The sequence below is a fragment of the Denticeps clupeoides genome, chromosome 4 (assembly GCF_900700375.1).
Source record: "Denticeps clupeoides chromosome 4, fDenClu1.1, whole genome shotgun sequence".
NCBI lineage: Eukaryota > Metazoa > Chordata > Actinopteri > Clupeiformes > Denticipitidae > Denticeps > Denticeps clupeoides.
In genome coordinates this window covers 25,540,269-25,563,385 of record NC_041710.1, presented here as the reverse complement: position 1 = coordinate 25,563,385, position 23,117 = coordinate 25,540,269, and the positions used below count along the sequence as shown (strand labels likewise).

The following is a 23,117-nucleotide window of genomic DNA, read 5'->3' as shown; positions in this document are numbered from 1 at the left end:
CAAGACAGGGGAGACATCTGAGACGTAGACACTGGTGAACACGGAACATAAATTTAAAGACCTGACAGCGAACAGAAACGAACAGGGCAGCTTTATACAATTAACACAGGTGAAAACGATTAGGGAACATTACACATGACAACAATGAAACCCCATTTCGGACCGGATCCTGACACGAATGCTTGGGTTGCAGACATTGCAATTCGAGGCTTCTGTCCTGTCACCGAACAATTTGCCCTTTTATTTAATTTTTTAAAAAATTTCCAAGTAGTATGAAGTGTAACTCACCTCTCTCTTGTAAACATGAATACAGATCTCCATGCTGGGTAGATCTTTGTAGAGCTTGACTGCTGTTAAATGTTGCCTGTCTTCAAGGGTCCTTCTGGTTCCTGAGAAACATTTACACACCAGCTCTTTCAAAGCTGTGAGAAGCATCCAAAGCCCCAAATTCTACAAAATGGATTCATCCTTGGTCTTTCTCTCTCTTTCCAGAACTACCTTGGAACATGTTGGGGTTGACATGAAATCATAAAGATTTTGAAATTCCTTGATATTTGATAGAATGTTGGAACCTGCTGTTCTAGAATGCAGGACCAAGCTCAGATTAAAACTGTAGTCCTATATGCATGTGTGGGTGTGTCTGCATATGCAAGTGTGTCAGCCAGTCTAACAGTGTGAACCCACCGCCACATGCATCACAAGACCACTTTCAGAATGCCACTCGATGCCCCAGGCCCTGGAAAGAATATGAATGCATGGAGACTCTTTAGGGCCCGGGTTTATGTGGTGATGCATAACACACAAGATCTTAGCATCAATACAACACATGTCCTCTGTACCTCACATTTTCAATAATTGTAAAAGCAAACTAATAAATCTGGATTTAGCAAAAAGTCCCCATACATTGAACAGTTTATCTGAACTACGCCCCTAAAAGCATAAAGATTGATTTGCTTCTACTTTTTCACAGTTTTCTCTAACACCCTGGTTTTGACTGAACTAAAGTTGAGGAATGGAAGGCATCTTAACTTCTTTTTGAACCAAGGGAAAAGGGTCATCTGGGGGGGTAAAAGGGTCACAGAGCAACAGGAAACTGGGGGAAGGCGGTGAGTGCACAGCATAGAAATAACCTCAGGAGCAAATAGTCAAAGATAGCACCTCTGACTGTACAGACGCGGCCTTTAACTTTAAGTTCTGCCCAGTTCAAACTTGAGGTCACACTAGATGCCGAAGAAATGGTGTTTTATTCATTAGTTTGAATTAATTATTTGCATTTGTTTATAATGTACCTTTCTTCAATTTACTTGGACCATCATATCAGCATGGAGGCAGGTTTTTTTTTCAACGGAAACACGAAAGGTCACCAGTGCAGCAGGGACTGCATCTAGAATTTTTACTTCTCAACTCAAGTGCTAACCTCCTAATGGTCTTATGTAACTGTTCAGCTTAACTCAGCACAAGTCCTTCAAGAAAACCTCCAAGCAGCTTAAAAGCAATGAATGAGGAAATAGGCTTTCTGTTTTTTTTTATATATATATATATATAAATTTTAAGATGTCTTAGTTTTTTGTAACTCAGCTGACTTTTGCACTGTTTAATGTAACCTATTTGTAATCTATTTTCTACATTTGATTTAAACTAATGCCATTGGCTAGGTGTGGTGTAACTAATCTAGCCATTGGCACATCTTTGAAGATCAGCTTGTATGCAGCCATCCATCCATTAATTTACACCTAAATATCTCCATGGACGGCCATTTTCTCTGTGAGGCTGGTTTTTAACAAGCCGGACGCTCTGTGACCTTTTTTAAGAACCCAGTTTATAGCTCATTGCCTCTAACCTGGCTCAATACTAACAATTGTAGGGGGTGGGTCCATTGCATTTCCAATGCCTGGGTCCATTTTTCAGACAAAAGAGGTCCTGGAACAATGAGAGTTGACAGAATATCTCATTTTTAAGAGGTTCTTTATGTTCAGTGCTTTGATTTAGTTTTTTTAGTTTTGGGGCCATTTTGCAGAAAAAAAAAATCAGCCTGTCAGTCACCCAACACCCAAAATTCCCCCCTGGGATTCATGTCTTCGTCGAGACAATTCTGAAACTCAAGCCGTGGCTATAAAACTTATGATGCCTGAAATCATAAAAATGTTTGAGGTTTACTATAATGGCCCTTTTGCTTTTGCATTCATAGACCCCGCCAGTGTTTTTCATGACCGTATGGAACAGTGTGTATGCATCTAGCAGATATCTTAACACTGCAGCTGCCAAGGCGAGACACCCTACCTTAAATATAGACCAGCATACTTAGCACCTTCAAGTCAACATCACCCTGAAGAGGCCGGCGTTGACGCCGCACTGTCTTTGAGGGGACATGGTGCTGAGGTTTCCCCCATCACCAAAGCTGTGCCTTCAATTGCATTCTGCTCCCCGCCACTCATAAAGCTGCGGTCTGATTGAAAGGATTGTTTTTCGTTCTCCCAGGGTTTAATTAGAGCCACAATGATGTGGAGGGGGGAGAGTTGAGGAATGCGGGGAGAGGGGGATTGATGCCGAGTGCGTGCGTTGTGTATTCCTGGGTATGTGTACGTTTGAATGCATGTGTTTGTGTGCATGCCCTGGATGCTGCTCAGTACGTGCTGTACGTGTGAGGGTGGGCGTGTGGACGTGCCAGTGCTGCTGGTGGAACAGAGGGTACCTCATTAGAAATGCATCAGGCAAGTAGGAATATAGTTACAAACATGTCTGTGGAACATTTGGAATTTAAAATGAGTGTTACGATACTGGCTCTGAACAACAAGACCTATGCCTAGAAATTGTCAGGAAAAAAAGGTTTTAATCAAACATACAATCAAAATCGGTAGTGGCCTAGTGGGTAACACACTCGCCTATGAACCAGAAGACCCGGGTTCGAAACCCACTTACTACCATTGTGTCCCTGAGCAAGACACTTAACCCTGAGGGGTCTCCAGGGGACTGTCCCTGTAACTAATGATTGTAAGTCGCTCTGGATAAGGGCGTCTGATAAATGCTTTAAATGTAAATGTAAAATCCATTAAGAATGTCTCTAAGCTCAATTATATCACTCCAATTATATCACTCCAGTCCATTTGGGACAGTCAAAATTCTCAAAATGTCTAGTGATTTATGGGTCATCTAATCATTTATTGTAGAAAAAAGCAATTCATAGTTCAAAACTATGAGTAACACATAAAATTTTTCCAAATGCAGATAGCCACTGGAGCTGGTTTTTCCAACAGTCCTGAACAATTTCCTGTGTTAAGCATGTATTGGCTGTTTTTCAATCACTCACGTTAATGAGCATCTTCTGAAGCTGGTCATGATAATGGTGAATGGTATGCAAACTGATTGCTGGGTAAGATGCTGGGTAGCTTCTGCTGAACTTATTTTACTTGAAAATTGAGTTCACAGAAATGGTACATTTTGTATTGTATTAACCAATCACATGCTTGTTTCCAGCATTAGGTATATGGTTGGTAAATATATTTACAAAGGTTTGCAAATGTACATGTTGGATAACCACATGAACTTGTGGTATGTACTTTTTGCTGGTCCATGTGAATAGGAGGGGAAAAGAGGTCAGAGTTTAGAATGTTTTTCTAAATGCAGTGAGCCCTAAAAGCTTACACCCGACCTGTTTACTTTTCTCTCTTTCTCCTCGCTTTCAATTTCGGATGGCCTCATGGACCACAGCCTTCCTTCGGGGCTGTCTGACCTTCACCTTACGGTCATGGTTCCTACTCAACCACACTGACACTTTATCCTAGGAAAACATGCTGTAGCATCCTGCCAAGCTGATAGCCAAAACATTCCAGTGTTTCACTGTCAATAGCCTTCCCCCAAACAGATATCTCACTGGAAGGGACCTTCACGTGGAGGCTAGATTGCCATGGGGACTTGCTGTGACACAGCCAGCGAAGCCAGGGTCACATTATCATCAGGCATTACTACTGTCTTAACGTGTTCTGCTGTCTACACATTCTGATGTAGTTCACATTCATTCGTAAAATGAGGCTGCATTAACACACTGAGGTATTGAGATTCAGCTTAACAAGATGCACACAACTCTTCCTGAAGATCTTCCCACCTGTGGTGTTTTACTGTCATTAATACTGTTACTCATATTATCATATGATTTATTCCATTTTCATGTTTATCAAACATGTCAAATGTCAAAATGATCCAGAAATAACATATTTTTACTTATTTGCCATAAGCCAAAAAAAAAAAAACATGAGAAGTGCCCTCTTCCTGGTGTCCATGAACCTCACAGTTTGAATGTTTCTGAGAGAGAAGTCAGAAGTCAGGGTTTGACCACTTAGTGAAAAAGCACTCATGTGAAATGGGATGCACACATATTTCAGGTTGTCACTTTATAGAATCAAGACATTTTGAGGTGAGAAAGTCTTTATTTTCACACATTTGTCAGTGCATACACACTCTAATATGCAGAAGAAAAAAAATGAAATATGGACCTCTGCTCTATACAGTTGGCATGCAAATGCATGTCTGCCATATTTGGCATTAAGTATTAGTATTAATAGTATTACATTAATATTAAATAAATATTAATATTAAAACTAGAATAATATTTTCCTTACTTTTTTTCTCTTAGCCAAACAGGGCGGTGAGGGGCATTCTGCTTCTCCTGCACCTCCACCTGGAACCAGGCGGCAGATGTTAATGAGTCAACCAAGTCTGCTTTCATAAGTATACATGTGTGTTTGAAGGAATGATTTCATACTTACTCATATGTGACATCTGCAGGCACAGACATATACACATCCATACAGAAGGAAGAGTTGCACAATAGTGGAAAAATGGCAACGTGCAGCAGTTCATTGAAACAGGCAATAAACTGAGTGTCCGTCTGTCTCCCACATGACACTTTGCACGCAAACAGGGGCCAGGAAAAGAGACAGAAAAAGAGAAGAGAAGGAGATACCAGAAGTTAGAAGATCCCAGAGCCTCTAAATATGCAAACAGGAAGTCCCTCTGGAATGACCCAGTCCAGTGCAGTCTGCCCGGAGGCGCGTGAGTGTGACATGAGAAAGGAAAAAGCCAGCGCTAACACCAGCTTTGTGTCAAGGTCGCACAAAGCCGTGTTGGCCATTCTATATCTCATTAGTTCATAATGTCACTGTCAAACACATTAAGACTTTCAAATTCAATCAAATTCAAATTTTATTTGTCACATACATAGTCATACACGGTATGATATGCAGTGAACTGCTTTTTCCAACTGCTACAGACCACAGTATTGCAAATGATGCAAGTGTACATTGAACCAATATTGCAAATATGTGTAACTGGTAGGGTGAAGGTATGCAAATGAGTGAAAGACAATTTTTAAACAAAAGAGCCTTAAAAAAAGAGCAGTAAAGTAAAAAGCGCAAAGATTTTGTGCAAAGTGATTTCACATATGAGTCCAGAGTGATTGAAGGTGAAAGTGGAACTGGAGTGGACAGAAGTCCTTCCTGGGTAAAACAAACTGAGATTTTGGGATATTTGTGAAACTGGAAGGAGAAAATTTATATTATAAGTATATTATAATTATACCATACCTATACATGTTTTGTCTGTAAAGATTGTAACAAAGAAGACATTGGAAAGCTAAAGGGAATGGTATAATGATTTACGTATACATTTATGGCTTTATTCATGCCCTTGGAGCAACACGGGGTTAAGTGTATTGCTCAAGGACACATTGGAGGTAATTGGTGCTTGAACCTACAATCAGCCATGAGCCCACTAGGCTACTACCACGCCAGTGGTGATGCTAGCATACTTACAGTCTCAGTACAGCAGCTTAAGAACACACAACTGTCTATGGAATGGTGTTATTTAGGAACTCAATGTAAAATATAAATATATATATAGAGGGTTAAATTTTAAGATTTGCAACCGAATGGTCTACATTAAAGGAGTAACAGAAGAATATGGGCTGTGTTGGAATAGGAGACAAGATGCAATCTCTAGGAAAAGCATAGCCAAAGCAATCATCCTAAAGAATAAGGTACTTAGGTCAACCAGGACAAACACAGACCTCAGGGCAATTCTTTTATATCTAGATTGTGGCAACTTAGGGAGTTGATACATGGACATTGAAATGGGAAAAAGAATGTCAAGTGAGATGGATAAGGAGGGCTCAGACTGACAAGACAAGATGAATGGAAAGTAATAAAAAACAACAAGGAGGAAATTGGTAAAAAGATAGCTGTGAGGGAAAGTAAAAGATGAGAGATGTATTAAGAACATACAAGGACCTGAAGCAAACAAAACAAAATATTAACAAATGTCCATATAATTTCAGCGAATATTCAATTACAGAACATGCAGCATGTATAAATAACTTATATTTTATTTATATTTATAATATATGCATCCAATGTTGTTGTTTTTTGCTAATTCAATTGCAATGTGCATTAACCTACATACGTACACACACTCTCAAATGAACTCCTGGTAATTTCCACAAGTTCCACAAAAATGGAATGCAAGGACTCTGCTAGTCCTTGCAGAAGTAATCGCATTTAGGGCTACCCATTGAGGTTAGACAATTATCATCTTCTCTGTAACACCTGAGACTATAATGAAAACCGGTTATGAGACCTAATCTGTTTTGAATAGATAATGAGAGGTAGAATCCTAGAGAGTAACACACTTACCTGTGCCTATGGGCAGTGGTGGCCTAGTGGCAAAATGAAACAAAACTGAAAGGTTGCAGGTTCAAATCCTGAAACACTTAGGTGCCACTGAGGTCCCTTTGAAAAAAATAGTGTCCCCCCACACTGCTCCCCGGGCGCCTTTCTTAGGTGCCCACTGCTCACCAAGGGTGATGGGTTAAATGCAGAGGACAAATTTTTCTAAGTGCACCATGTGCTATGTTGTGCATCACAATGACAAAACCAGTAGCTTTCACTATGAACAAGGTGACCACAAAGTCACAGGTTCAAACCCAACTTACTACTATTGTGACCCTGAGCAAGACACTTAACCCTGAGTGTCACCAGGGAGACTGTCCCTGTAACTTATGGTTGTAAGTCGCTCTGGATAAGGGCGTCTGATAAATGCTGTAAATGTAAATGAGGTCTAGAAACATGGAGGTACAGTGACCTCTTCCCTAACAACAATAAGCACAGGGGTTGTTCTAGACTTAAAACCAAATCTTCTGCTCCCAAAAAACCCTAACCTGGATCGGAAAATAGATAGATTGATGGATGAATCAGTGGAGGGAGGGACCATCATACCCCTAGGTTCAACTTAACTTATGTTAATCATTAGTTATTCGTATTTGTAGGATGGGGGAACACTGTTGTTTCATGTCTGAATCCCACATGTTTAAACAAGATACACTGTCATGTCCATCTGGCTACTGACCCCTCAATCAATATTGGTACATGCAATTACTCAAAATTATCATTGGGTTTGACCAACCATTTTATTGTTAAGAATATTAAGAAGTAAAAGGTTTTCTGAAAAGGTAATGACACAAGTTGCCTCAACATCTCAGAAAAAAATTTCAGAATTTACCGCACCTCTCCAAATAACTTTATATTCCTTATAATACAACAATTAGCCATTTAAGCCCCACCATCCATTAATGTCTAATAGTTTTTTTACTACCCCTTCATTATAAGGTGTGCTGTGCTGTGTATCACAATGACAATCACTTCACTTATGTTAAGTTAAATGCCTTTATTAGCATGATTGACACCAGCTCTAGACCTGATTTTTTTAAAAAAAGCCTCCATATGCCACAAGAAATTTGATGATGGCAATATGATGATAGTGAAACTTTTGCTTTATTCTGACAGCTGCATAATAACAAATATAACCCCTGCTAAACATGACATACTGCATTGATTATCAATCAATACAGCAGATTCCACTGATGGCCATTCCGTGCTCTCTCCACTTCTCTCCTCTCCTCTGAATTTAATCTTTTTCTGAAGACAATTCTTTCAGCAGCTCGTTCACCAACTTTCAGCCCATTGAGGTATCACTGTGACCTCTGACCACCTTTGACCTGGCAGACTGCAGAAAACCCCCCTTCAATCTGGCCCAATCCCGAGAAAAACCCAGTTACCTAAACTCTGACCCCTTCTCCCCGTCGCTGCACTGCTGGACAGTTTTCTTTCTCTCCAGCGGTGCGCATTAGGAGTTTAGGTACAGTTTATACCGAAACTAAAGCTAAACTCCGACAATATTCCACTTATATAGGACAAAGAGTTGAACCCAAGCTGCTGGTGTGTGTGAATTCATGCATGAATCCTGACCCACTCCACGGTGCAATGAGTTTGCTTCAGCTTTTTACATTTTACATTTACAGCATTTATCAGGCGCCCTTATCCAGAGCGACTTACAATCAGTAGTTACAGGGACAGTCCCCCCCTGGAGCAACTTAGGGTTAAGTGTCTTGCTCAGGGACACAATGGCAGTAAGTGGGATTTGAACCCGGGTCTTCTGGTTCACAGGCGAGTGTCTTACACACTAGGCTACTACTACCCATGGCCTTGTATCACCCAACAGAGAACCTGTAGTTTGCTGTCCTGGGACCCGATGCCAGACGGCGAAGTCTCTTGTCACCGCAGGTGTAAAGACCCAGGACGTCTGAAATTATTTTGGATGGTGATGGCCCTCTAATCTCCCTGTTGTTAGCAGTCCAAGCGTGGCCTCATATTCTCCGTCTGCGTGTAGTAAACACGCGTCTCTCCATCCTCTCATGCCGTGGGCCGGTGTCTATGTCATGTGAAATGCTTTGATAGTTTTGGCTAAAACGTTTTGCTGAAATTAGATCCTCGCTGCTGCATGTTTAGGCAGTGTGACAGATTGCAGAGAAAGTTCAGCCCTGGGGTTGTTTTTCTGTCCTTTTTTTCTTTCTTTCTCTAAGACTCAAGAGAAAGGAGCTTTGGTCTCAATCGCTCCCTTTTGGACTATTTTTCTGACTTCACGCATAAACAACAGAGCCCTTCTCGAAGGTCCGTAAACACGTTTTCCCCTCAGGGATGCATCTCTCCTGTGTCTGTCAGTGTGCGTATCTGTTTGATGGCGAGGGGGTCGAGGACCTTTCGAGGCCAAGTCCTCGTGTCAGCCGTGACAACACAACAGATCTCTTGTCCCATGCCTAAACAAGCAACATTCTGTGTGCCGAAGCGAGCATCATGTGAAGTCGCCTGCAGTTTAAACAAGGGGAGATTCTTAAATCTTTTTTCAATTATATTTGTGGGGTCAACAATGTTTTCAGAGGTCGTCATTTGCTTTTGCGTCTCTGTGATTGCAGTTGTCTCTGCAGATGTCCATTCAGAGTTCGTGGCCCCCCCCGAAAAATGATTCTTTAAGAATTCCCATCGCACCAATAACGGAATTTCACAGCTCAAATGCCATCTCCAGTCTTGGGCTGTGGAGATGCATTAGGGGTTTGGTTTGGGAAATCTGAGAGGGAGGGAACTCTATCTGTGGGCATATGGAGCTGTTGTCATAGTTCCTTGACTCCAGCTGGATGGCATTAGTGCCCCGGTGTTATGGCCACCCCCTCTCTCAGCCTCCAGGGCCTCTCTGGTCCTCATTAGAGCAGTTCATTAACTCCAGAGCAAACATAACCTCTAGACGAGCGGGTATGAAAAGACCAGGGCTTTTCTCACGTGCCGGACCCCACCTGGGTCACTGGCACGGCTTTGAGAGCCAGATTTGTCTGACGTAGCACCACACATCACATAAAACAGAGAAACGTTTAGTGTTAATGTTAAAGCCGGATTTTATCTGTCCATCTGTGTATCTCTTCAGTATGATGAAGCTTTTGTTTGTAATGAGAACTTATCTGTCCTTGGATGCTGGTCATTTTTTGGATTCCACTGGCCTGCAAACAACAAACCTGATAGTAAAAGAAATGGCCCGTGTAGCTCTGGATCCATAAAAGCCAAACATTTTCATCTGGAGGTTAAACATCCATAGACAAGCAAAAACAACTTCATATTAGATTTTTACACGATTCATTCCATGAATGCATACCATTTTATGCACTTTCAAGAAACACAGTCGCCGCAGGTATTTGACTGTTTGACACCAACTTCACAGTTTAACTAGAATCTGATCAAATTGTGGCTGTCTAGAACCAGCATTTTATAGGCATAAAATAAATAGATAATTTAGAGTGTGATCTTCTTGGTTTGCATTCACTTTTAAATTAATTCATTCAAGACAATTGTTAAAAGTGACCATTTAAATGAATAAATCATCTCCCTTTGTAGTAAAAATGTCATTAAGTTGCATGAACCCATCCTCACAAAATTGCTTCAGTGGGCCAAAGGTGTGAGCAAAAACTCCCTAGCTGGCTTTAATTTTTTTTTGACCTAATCAAGTCAGCGAGACACTGTTTTGTCTAATTGTTAATTTTTCAATAGAACATAAATCCTTCAATTCTTGCTGTGTGACTATTTCTCTTTCGTAGCCAGAAAATTCAAACTGACCCGCCGTTTATTTCTGTCCAACCCCTTATTTCCTTGTATCATCCTTCTAAATACATACATACATGCATATGTATTTTGTAGGATGGCACATGGAACATGGGGTTTGACAGAAATAATATATATTGCATACCCCAAGTACTACACATCTGTAATTGAGTGTGAGATGTGTGTTGTATCGAAATAAATGAGATCATTTCCTGTTCCAGAGCAGAACATTCTGGGTTCTTTCATCCTTGTCATAAGATATAAAGCTGGGTGTTAAAATCAGCATTAATCACATTGTTCTGAAAAGACTCACTCACCAGTGTGTTCTCTGACCCCCAGCTGTTGACTTTTCAACTTTTATCTCCTCACAGGTCTGCTTTGCGTTGGGGGCGGAAGTCGTGGCTCTGTGATCTGTGCCGTACTGTTCCTCATTTTGGCTTATGGTTCGGACAGGGGTTAAAGGTTGAAGAAAAAAGGTTGAGTTTCTACCTGCTCTGCGTTATCTCTGAAAACTTGGATAGGTGGATGGAGCATATGGTTCTAAGATATCTGGGCCTCCTGCCATCTGTTTTTATGAGAGGTATTCAGAGTGAAGCTAAACTCAACCATCCTTTAAAAGGGTCATCGTTTTTACTGCCTTTTTTGTTGGTTACACTTACACAACCTGTCTGTTCTGCTTACCCTGTCTGTATTTTTAGGTTTCGGGCCAGCTTTACTTGCCAAATCGTTCTGCCGTTGTACTGCTGTTCTCACGTCTTTAATTTGATAACATTCATAAAATATTATTATTAGCTATTGTGGATCTATGCACTAGCTAGTTATTAACATGTTCAAATGTATTAGCGGAATTACTAACGCAGCATTTTGGTTACTTCTGTAAGTGTGACCTGTGACATGTATGCAAAAGTCACCCTAGACCAGACCAATCATAAATACAAAACCATACGTGTTCCATGATGATGTTGTGTCAGTCCGATTATTTATTAACACATCAAGTAGAGCTTAATGAACCTGCGATCGAATTTTGTGACCCACGTCTCACTGAAGCAAACTCTACTTATCCTGCAGTATCAAAACTATGCGCCTGGAGGGGCCGCTTGTGTCAGAATGATTTAGCGTGGCACAAGAAGCTGGCACATGTTTGGCAGCCGCCTCCATCCGCTCCCTCTCCCATGTGCCAAGCTTGCTCCCGTCCAGAGCTGTACATCATAATGTCAAAAGGAGGAATGCTGGGAGGCATTTTTTCTGTCTTACGTGAGGGAATCACTCAAACGCAGCCCTGTGAGGTATTGGGCTCAGACGCAGACACAAACGCTTTCAAAGCCTGAGCAAATGTCAAACACCAGATGGAACAGAAAAAAAAATAAACTGACCCATTTCACAGACAGATAAAGCCACGTGTGCGGCATGAAGTGGTCCATGGCAGGGTCGCGGCGGCTCACTGCTATTTCCTGGCCTGTGTTTGTATGTCAACAGAGTTGTAAACAGGAAGGACACATTTTTGGCTCGTTTGCCAGGTCGTTTGGGGTTGATTTCTGAAGCTTTACATTCCTATCATCTTCTACTGGAAAAGACTTCATTAAAATCCATCATCAAGATATTCTAGGCACTTTTCATTTAGAATTTAGAATTTTTAAATTCTGGACCACTTATACTTTTGAAAAGAAGCCAGTGTTGAGTTCAATAAGAATAGAATAGTTACTCCATTACCTGCCAGAATGACCCGTTGAGTGACCACCACGGATGGCATTCAGTGCCTTCAATGAGACGAGACTTTAGAAAGTTTGCCATGTAACCCAACCTGCCCTCACCAGCATCCCATACTCCATCTGGGCAGCAGGTTCCAGGATTTTGGTGGTCTGACAAGTTGCTGACAGCCCCAGTGAGTCACAAGCTGATAAAAGAAAATTTGACCCAGTTGATTCAAGGTTTGGATGTGAATGTTGGAAGGGTTTGAAGAAAAAGTTGACAAACTTGTAATCATAGTAACAAATGGCATAGTAGGAAGCTGAAAGAGTGGCAATGTTTCTAGATGTAACGCAGCAGCGACGATTGGCGTGGCAGGAAGGAACACAGGATGCAAGGGGGTTTTACTCGGCTCACGCAAGGCTCACGATACCGGACAAGGCAAAACACCATACAGACACAAACAGTGACCCGGCAAGGACTAGACACAAAAGGTCTACTTTCATACAGGCAGACAACATCAACACCACAAAACATCACAACATCAACACCACACGGATCGGGAGTACCCTAAAGTCACGACCATGACACCAGAATATCATTATGTTAACTAAGGTTAACAAATTAAATGCATGAAAAAGCATTTCACAACGGAACTGATTATTTTTACACTTATTTTAATAAATAGCGTCCAAGGATTTTAACTGAACACTCAAATGTAATGCATCTACAAAATAAGACTCGCCTTTTGTCACACACAAACCATCTCTAATTTGCTGCACCCTTCCATGACTAAGTATAAAGAAATTTGAGCCAGTGACTACCGAGAACCCTTCACACAGAATGTGTGTGTGCAATTTTTCTCATATTTGCAGTCATGCTGGGCGTGTTTGTGGGGAGGGGGTCAGAGGTTTATAATAAATTCCATGGCTCGTTTGGTTGCTTTAAAAGGGAGAACCCTCTAAATCACGAGATGAGACACTGCATTTTAAAATCTTTGAAATACTGTTTGTTTGCTAGTTATCACAACACCATCTAGTACATTTGCTCCAAAAGTCTAACGCCATTTCCTTGAATGTCAGCTTTCATCCGAGATAAATGCATTAAATGATGTAGTCGTTTTTTTTTGGGGGGGGGTGTCTAAGCCTCTTCAACGTTCATCAAATGTGGGCGTGCAGTTATTTAACTGAAGCCATATTTACTCAGTCATGACTTCAACGTACGGACACAAATCACAGCTCAGAGTTGGTCCAGAGTATTTCATGTCCCAGAAACAGCCTCTCAAGTTTGAAGCTAAATCCCAGCCATGCATCATTCTGACACCAGCACAAGACTACGGGAGAAGCCCCGCCCTTACCGAGACATGGGGGCGATGTGGCATAAGATGCGTATAACAAATGTCACATTTAAATAGTGACATAATTCTACATTTTCTGTAATAATTAATGAGCAGGGTGGTATGGTGGCTAGTAACGGACATGGGTTCAGATTCCACTTTGGTTGCATCCTGCAGTAAACTGTCCCCGATGTACCTCTTCATGTCTGTTGAGCATTATAGTGAGCATTTGGGCCAACTCTGTTCAATATGTGTCTTGCTGGTGGAATCAAACCACTAGACTTTTTTCTGTGTCATAGGGAACATCTGGAAAGGCCTGTTGCTGTGACAAGCTGAATCAAAACGGACATTTTTACAATAATTTGCCTTGTTAGTTTTAGTGAGACAAGCTCCATTTCCACTCAGCGTGATTCAGAGCGAGGGCTGTGGGTCAAGCACAACACGTGCAGACTGGTCCACACTTTCCTGGCTTAGCATTTTAACGTTATCGTTTTCGAAGGAAGCCGCTCTTGTCGTTTGAAGTGGCTGCCGACAGCCCAAGGTTAAGCTAAGGGCACATGTGGAAGCAGCAGAATGGTCAAGGGTTCAGACGTAACAGGGAAAGTGCGCTGGTCAATGGCGGCACTGACAAAAAGTTGATTTACAGTAAGCTCTAAACACTTCGAACAGTTTGAAATACCACTGGGGTCACGGGGATGAAAGGAAACTTACCACAATTTGCCGTTCTCCTTGTGTAACCTTGTGAAAGGAAAAGTGCTTGTAGCTGTAAAAGATGCAGTATCAGAACTTTTTACTGCTTTACAGGCAAATTATTAAACAAAAAACTAAGGAAAAGTTTCATTGGGAGGGACGAGGATGGAGGTTGGGTTAGGAATGAGTGCATTCAAGGGCCACTTTTAGGGCTGGAGAGCAAATGAGGCGAGAAAAAGGAGCGACGCTGAGTGTGTTGGGAGAAAGACTCCGATGATGAAAAGAGGAATGCCTAGTTGGAGTTTTATGGCGTGGACCTAATGCCATCTTGCTGTAATTATCTTAGAACAACTTGATAGAACAACTTTCTCTCACCTCCATGGTGAAAGCTGTGCAGAAATGTGTGAACTCAAGGCCAGAAACAGCAGCAAAAAGCAATTAAGAGTGTGCTGAGAATTATGGAATTATGCATTTACGGCATTTATCAACTCTCCCAGGTCGACTTACAACCAGTAGTGACTGAGACATTCCCCGTGGAGACACTCAGGGTTAAGTGTCTCACTCAGGGACACGTTGGTAGTAAGTGTGGTTTGAACCTGTGATTCATAGGCAGGAGTCCAATCCACTAGGGTACTACCACCCAAGCAAAGGATTTAGAAAAGTAGTATAATCGTAAAAAGCACCTGTTCATTCTCCACCTTCCATACACACGACTCGCTTAACGTTTGCTCATCTACACGCACGTGCGCAGGAAATGTGTGGAATGAGTCTCATCATTTCCTGTCCCACAATTCCCCAGTGCCGGCCATCATTTCAACAGACACATGGCAAGCAGCTGTTATCAGTCGGCTGAGCGCAGATGCTGGCGTCTCCTTTTTCCACGTTAACCATGTATCTCTGCGCAGAAACACAAACCAACTCCTGGCAGATGTTTACAACTGGAGTGTCCCCACGCTAAGGCTTGGGAACATCAGATTCGATTCGCTTTGGTCGAAGTCACGATGTTCAGTTGATTCTGTAATGTGTCATGCACAAAACCACTGAGAAAAATCATACTAATTCTATCAATTTCTTATGTTGAACCATTCAGTTTGCATGCGTTTGCCAACATTATTCTACGTGACCCGCAAATGTGTTTTCATCTTTCAATCCACCGTCCCAAATTTACTTTATTTGTTACTGCTTATTTTTCATTCGACACATTCAGCATGAAATCTTTTCCAAAATATACATTTTCTTACTTGAACACTGGCTATAAAGGAATATTATATCTTAAATGGATTTTATCAAGGCCCCAGAGCGAGCGTTCTTCATCATCGGCCCATGGAGGCAGAAGCATGAGCGAAGACAGTAAATTAGCAGATGATGTCCATGTGCTTTGCCCTCCAGCACTTCAGCTTTGCCCTACCACTGTTTTCACTTTGACATCTATCAGCCGCTTCTTTCCTTTTGGGTTTTTTTTTATTGATCGAGCTGACACAGATTCCTGTGGAATGTGTTGGGCTGAGCGCCGTAATGGATCATCTAGGCCAAGTGCTGCTTGCATTACCTGAGGCTTTCAGATTTCTCATATGATTGGTGGGATTTGTGTGTGTGTGTGTGTGTGTTGGAATGATGAAAGACTCTGTTATAGTTCTGCAGACAATAATGTCAATGTAGGCTCATACACTCGCTGAATCAACGCATGGCCTCAAACACACATGGCCTCAAAAACTTCATCTCGCAAGTATGGCCAAGTTTTGTTTGACCCAGATATTGTTTACCACCAATTCTGTGCCATAACCATTAAAACTCTGTTGATCACAGACAGGTCGGAATCCGATTTCCAGTTGTCCCGACGCACGGGGGGAACGGGAGGATAAATCTTTCACTTCCATCCCCTCTGTGCACCAACCCGGTGCCTCGAATTTCACTACAGTCTGTAGTTCTCTTATCACACGATGCCAGAGTGGACCCTGATGGTTGAATAGGCCGGTAACAGGAGATGACTGCCCTCTACATCCTGTCTGTGCAAACACTCACAAAGACGCTCCTGCTCTTCAGAACAACATGTCAAGAGCTTATTCCGGACGCTCTGTGTCTTATGTGTATAAGCGTGTGATTGAGAGAGGGTGTGTGTACATGTTCGCCATCTCGCCTTGTCTCTAATCTCCATGACAGACAGAGGCAGCGGAGGCCGTCAGCTATTAATGGAGGTTCCTGTTTTGATCAAGAATAGTCTTTTTTATTGTACACACCCAACCCTGCTAGGTGACACACACTCACACACACACACACACACACACTTCAGATTGTTTTTACAAATAGCCATGAACAGCCCCTGCTTACTGGAATCCAAACCAGTTTTCAATGTTAATGCTCATTAGGTATTTAAAATGTACAGCAAAATAGTATTAAACCAACACTTTGTAGCTCTAGGGCTGTGTTTTCCCAGGGCTTTATTTCTGTAATCTATCATATAACAGGAGGTAATTATTTAGCTATTTTAACAGTTGGACAGGCCGAAAAAGTTGTCCTAAATGTGTTCATCAGAAGTGTGTTTTGGGTGTAACATGTACTAAACCAATCAGAAAAACACATCAATGGACCTTTAAAGGCAGGGGTGTAAGCTCTATGGACCTGCTTGTGCGTGTAGTGGAGCACTTCATGCATGGCAGAACCACTATTCCACCTAATTATAAAAGTGAACTTTACACAGCGCGTTGGTAATTAATATTTTTTTTTCTTAAACCAGGAACCCTTTCATTTTTAATTAATATTTCAAATAAAATGTTTGAAGAAAAACACAGATGCACAGCCTGGGCCAAGGGAGCAGAATCCATTCCGCTGCCAAATACACAAACAATGTGCTGCATGAGACTTGTGCATCTGGATGTTTCTAGAACATGCCAACGTTCTAATATTTAATAATGTGTTCACTCACTTTAGACTGTCATTTATTTAATTTTTTTCAAATAGCAACTTGCAGCACACCAAAATCATTTTGTGGACAGAAGAAAGTGGGGTTTTAAACTGCGTCGTAGATGATTAAAAAGACCTAAAGTAGGTTCATGTCATTCAGAATGCAGAAATTGAGCATATGACAGATGCCAGTCATTTCCTTTTTGCCCATCATTTTGAACAAGATAATGAAAGTATGTTATATGGGGCTTGTTATCAATCTTTCAGCATACAGATAAGTAGAAAGCCTGTACGTCCTTTCTTGCCTGTACGTCCTTATCTCTGCCAGTCCAGAGGACGTGCTCGATGAGGTAGTGGCCTAGTGGGTAACGCACCCGCCTATGAACCAGAAAGTCACAGGTTCAAACCCTACTTACCACACTTAACCAGTCTCCTGTCTCCAGGGGGACTGTCCGTGTAACTTCTGGTTGTAAGTCTGATAAATGTCGTACATGTAAGCGTGACATTAGCAAACACGCCCCACAAGTTGACAGTACCTCTTGCAGTCTATTACGGACATGTACCACGCCCCTCCTACAGTGTGCTTTTGTCCTCATGTGGCCTGAGCTTGGGCTCTCTTACGGCCAAGAATTCGAACCTGCCCAATGAAGTAAACTGGGTTTGCTCTGATAGGAGTCAGGGGATAAATGTCGACTTAAATGTTTGTGCACACTCATTTTCACATACAGTCAAATACAAATATATCCTGCTCACACATTCCCTTTCAGGCACACACCCTTACTGAATCTCTCTAACTTGTCCGAGGGTTGGACGTGGATCTCACTGTCTAACCACACATGTCCAGACATTATGGGAACCGCTGCTCCAAGACCAAACCCTGTGAAACGATGTCTGGGTGGCTTCGCTACCAAATATACGCCTGTAATTAGCACCTCTAAATATAATTGTCTGCGCTTTGTATGAAGTTCCTAAGAAATATTGTACTTTTCAGTAGAATGTGCACTCTAATTGCAAGTCCTTTGTTGTGGCAGAGATCAACCTGTTTTTTTTTTCACCAGCATGCAGTGGATTCTTGAAATGCTGTATTTTTAGAGTGCATTCGTAAGAATGTGACGTCAGGGGGAATGAAGAACCTTAAACAACGAATGCTTCCCAAAAGGGGCACCGCTACTAAATGTGGGCCCTATGTAAGAATATACTGGGACCCAGCCCCCCCAAACAAAAACACCCAGTAATTAACTCCCAAACTCCCTTTTATGGCGCTCATGCTTCATGCTTGTTACATCAAGTTTCGATGTGACAAAATATATACATGACATGCATGTTTTCTCATCAGTAATATAATTTTAGATCAGATTTTCTTTTATATGTTTTATAAGTCTTTACCTGTGTGTGTGTGTGTGTGTGTGTGTGTGTGTGTGTGTGTGTATAATTTCATGATGGGATCTTCACATGATTCAAGCCCTGATGCCCTTGACTAAAAGGAGAGGAAAAGCAACAGAACAAAAGAAGCATTGAGAGTTGGAAATCCGTTTTATACAGACGGAAGTGTGTATAAACCAAGCACCATTTAAATCAATGCCCACGTGACTATTATCTGATCAGCTTTGGCATCTAATACATTTTTGCACAAGGGGTAGGTTTGCCAAGAACATTTCCAGTGCATCTTCTATATTTGGAGAATTACAAAATGCTAACCCGAAAATACTAGCCTGATAGTTAGTTGCATGTAATTCATTTCTGCTAAAATGTTTAAACTGAAGCTAAGCATGGTGTGAAGTCAAATGTACGGTCAAAGACATCCTCCAAACTTGCATAAATACAACTGATGAAAAAAGAAAGAAACATACTTGAGTGAAAGTTGTCATCTGGCTTAAACTCCCATATTAAAGACATCATGTTCTGAGTGAGCAAAATAATCATCAAGATAAAAATACAGATATCTACCAAACAGTGCTGTGCTCAGCCTCGGGTTGAAAATAGTGCCCAACTGCTGATTGTAAGTCTCTCTGGATAAGGGTGTCTGATAAATGCCGTGGATGTACAGTACAGGCCAAAAGTTTGGACACCTTCTCATTCAATGTGTTTTCTTTATTTTCATGACCATTTACATTGGTAGATTCTCACTGAAGGCATCAAAACTATGAATGAACACATGTGGAGTTATGTACTTAACAAAAAGTGGAGACCTGGCCTCCACAGTCACCGGACCTGAACCCAATCGAGATGGTTTGGGGTGAGCTGGACCGCAGGATGAAGGCTAAGGGGCCAACAAGTGCTAAACACCTCTGGGAACTCCTTCAAGACTGTTGGAAAACCATTTCAGGTGACGACCTCTTGAAGCTCATCGAGAGAATGCCAAGAGTGTGCAAAGCAGTAATCAGAGCAAAGGGTGGCTATTTTGAAGATACTAGAATATAAAACATGTTTTCAGTTATTTCACCTTTTTTTTGTTAAGTACATAACTCCACATGTGTTCATTCATAGTTTTGATGCCTTCAGTGAGAATCTACCAACGGTCGTGGTCGTGAAATGGTCGTGAAAATAAAGAAAACACATTGAATGAGAAAGTGTGTCCAAACTTTTGGCCTGTACTGTAAATGTAATTCACTCTCGACATGCAATTGAAATCTTAAGGTCGTCAACATTACATAGTCATTAATCAATTACACAAATGGCCAAAGCCCCAAACAGCAACTGTGCATTAAACTTTATCACAGACCTACGCCTGCAGTCATTAGCAGTAATTTGGGTGTAAATGGCCATGCCTTGTGTCCTAGCCCATCACAAGAGGAGGTAATTGTTATGGGTTCTCCTTGCAGTCGCATTAGGCATATGAACGGCCGTCTACAACTCTCTCTATCTCTCTCTCTTTCGCTCCATCCCTCCATTCCCTCTCCCCTTTCTTCACCACTCGGGTCAAAGTGGGTCATAAAAGTGAACGTTTTATAGCCTGTATTATGCTCAGTTGTCTAGCCGTGCAGCATTAATGTTGCGCTTCGAGGTGCCAGATGCATTTTTTGTTGCTTTGCACATAGTTAGGTTTAACTGTGCCTCCCTATGCGGTAATTAAAGGTACGCGGTGGAGGGATGTATAAAAATGCAGATAAATTGTACAGAACAAGCATTTCATTGAATGACTCTCACAGTCCCATGGGTAAAATCTAGTTTGTCTGTATGCCTTTATCTCTCTCCCTGTCTCTCCCTTGCTCACACACGTGCAGATGCTTTCTCCTGAATGGCCATTAGCTGCCTTAATCCCGGAGTGGTGACCTGTCAGAGAAAAGTGCAGTCTTTGACCGGGTGATTTCTGGCCCCCCAGGTCAATGCGCTCTAGCCTTGTATGGGAATATTAGCCTGACAGCCCCCACCCCCCTCCACCTTGTTCTCTGTACTGCTTTTCAGTCTCGGCTTTTTGATTACGATGCCTTGCCACGTTCCCTAAACGATCGTGTGGCCAATCCAGACCCGTTCTCCACACAATATGTCATCACTGAATGATGAAAGGCGATGAAAGGCATGGTGTGAAGAATTGGCTCATTGCCATTGCAAGATGATTTCAATAAACCCCTCAATTAATAATATGCATTGTGTGTGTACATACAGTCCTACTGGCACAGCTCGCACCATGAATAGACCATAAAGGTGTTTGATCTCAGCCAGGAAGCCTTGCACAATGGAGCCTCCAGCCTACTTTTGGCGGCTGGCTTGTGGCTTTTGACCCTCCCCAGCCTGCGAGGTGCTGCCGTCACGTTGGTAACCTGTTTGAACGTCCAGCCTACGTGTCGCTCCGGGCTCGGCTCAGGGACGCCAGGCGACCGGGGCGCGATCGCATTAGCATGGCGCGACGTGCCCACCTCCCCTCTTATTATTCAGAGCATCGCGTCCCAACAATGGCGACTCTCGATTGACCCCGCCATTAATGCGCCCCTCCTAATGATATGCTAACGCCGCGCCGGCTTAATTGCCGTTCAATGGAGTCGAGTCGGCGGAGTCGAGTCACTTTCTCATATCATCATAAATGAAAAAAAAATCTAAATAAAAATTATATATATATATATATAATGTATGTCATACCACTTCGGTTCTTGTCTACTTTTTCTTAAAAAAAATCGATATCTAAGTTGTAGAAAAATGTGTACTTGATGTATTACGTATATCATATAAGTTACGAAGTGGGTGAACATGCGATCCAGTGACTAAATTGGAACGAAATCCTTGAAAACGAGCGCACCAGTTCGCACCCAAATCCCCGTAATAAGCGCTAGTAATAATGCGGAAGAGCGCGCTAGTAAAAGCCGCGGAGGCGGAGCCTGTGGGTCCCCGCTCCGCGTTCCCGAGCCGTGAATCACGCCGCTTCTTTCATTCACAGTTCGAGTCCAGCCGAGACCGGGATGGCGCGGCTGGGCTCCGGCGGACGCAGGCGGAGGAATTAAAGCGGCCGGAATTATTCTTCTTATTTTTATTTCTTTTTTTTTTCTGCGCGAACTTCAAAGGCCAAAAAAATGATCTTGACTCGTAAGTTTACTCTCGAGTTGTAAAACATATTTGTAAGTTGTAAGTAGCAGCCTGCGCTTTCTATCCATTTTTTCTATCCATTTTTTTAATATGTGTGTTAAATATGTGAACATATTTAAATGTTAATGTTACCAACTTTTATTTAGTGCAATGCACGACCGCAACATAGAATATAGAAAAAAGAAAACGGCGCACCGGTCGGGACATGCTGCTTTATTATGACGTTGTGCCGCCGTTTTTATTGTATGCATCGCGATGTCGGCGCCTGGCTGCTGCGGGGCTGTCAGATAAGAACTCGCCGCCCTGCGCACGGAGGAGGTTCGGGCCCTTCACCAAATTCCCAGATAAGAGCCCCTCTTTCGTCAGCGGGGGTCTGTTTTCCCTCACTAATTTTCGGCTAAAGTCGTTGTGTGTGTGTGTGTGTTAGAGGTGCTGGAGGTCATTTTGGTGCCTTCCATTTACCATCTGGGTGCTCTGTACATTCCTATAAACGCGCCTTTTGCCTCTCGGCCCCCGGCGGACCGTTTGCGCGTCACCGCGGACCCCCTTACTGATGCGCGCGGCCGCTGCCCCGATTACCTGCGCACTGCGTGAGTCCACGATGGCAGCTGCCTGCCCTGTGATGGCGTGGGAGAGGAGATCTTGTTTGCACGATGTGATAGAAAGTGTGTAGACACACACACACACAAAAAAAAAAAAAAAATATATATATATATATATATATAGAGAGAGAGAGAGAGAGTGTGTGTGTATCTATCTATCTATGTCATATATATATATATATATATATATAATTTTCATAAAGGGCCTCCCTGTTTTTTGAGCTGGTGGTTGTGTTAATGCCGTGGTCAGGATCTGGATGGATTAACCTGTCAGGAGGGTGCAGAGGGAGTTGGTCGCCATGCTCCTTGCGGGCCAGCTGTGCGTGTGTGTGCTTGGTGTTGGGTGACTTGTGATGGGAGGCAGGGTCACATATCTGGCATGGAAGCCCAGATGGCGGAGACTCGCAGAACATCCAGATCGCGTCCTTCACATCTCCATCTGCTGCTCAGATGCATGACTGTCGGGCTTCTTTCTTTCTCCAACTCCGTGGAGGCCATGACATCCAGAACGTGCACCTCACGCTCCGCGTTGAAGCCGTACTGATGGAGCCTGGTGTAAACGGTGGTGCCTGTTGTGGTCGCAGTTTCGTCCCTCTCTCTCGCTCTCCTCCTCCTCCTCCTCCCGTCTCTGCTCCTGGTTTGTTTGGCCACAGGAGCGACTGAGGCGCCTTTGAAACTCGCCGGCCGGCCACAGGCTCTGTCAGCAGTGGCCCAGTCTCCCACAGCCGGGGGAAACCTTGGCCAGCGATTGTGAGAATTTCCTGTCGCAGGAAAAAGAGAGGAGGGGGAAGGGGGTGACCGGAGGAGAGCAAAGTGAGAAAAAGACAGAAAGAAAGAAAGCGAGCGAGAGAGAGGGGGGGGTAGAAAGAGCAGAGGTGGTCAAGGGTAATTTTAGAAGCTCAGAAGCATTTTGAG

At 42.6% G+C, this 23,117-nt stretch overlaps 1 protein-coding gene across 6 annotated transcripts in view; it reads left to right on the top strand.

Annotated features, from left to right (window-relative positions):
- Positions 1-23,117, top strand: part of dlc1 (DLC1 Rho GTPase activating protein) — a 97,000-nt gene that overhangs the window by 54,746 nt on the left and 19,137 nt on the right. The window contains exon 1 of one of the 6 annotated variants that reach the window (XM_028978522.1): positions 5,032-5,049. The exons of 4 other annotated variants lie outside the window; for them this stretch is intronic. Coding sequence is in view for 1 of the 2 variants with exons in the window: in XM_028978523.1 (XP_028834356.1) it covers positions 21,588-21,600 (13 nt within the window). In the remaining variant the exon portion in view is untranslated. Of the gene's footprint in view, positions 1-5,031; positions 5,050-21,460; positions 21,601-23,117 lie in introns of those variants that run through there. One more of the 6 variants, XM_028978523.1, reaches the window with a different exon arrangement.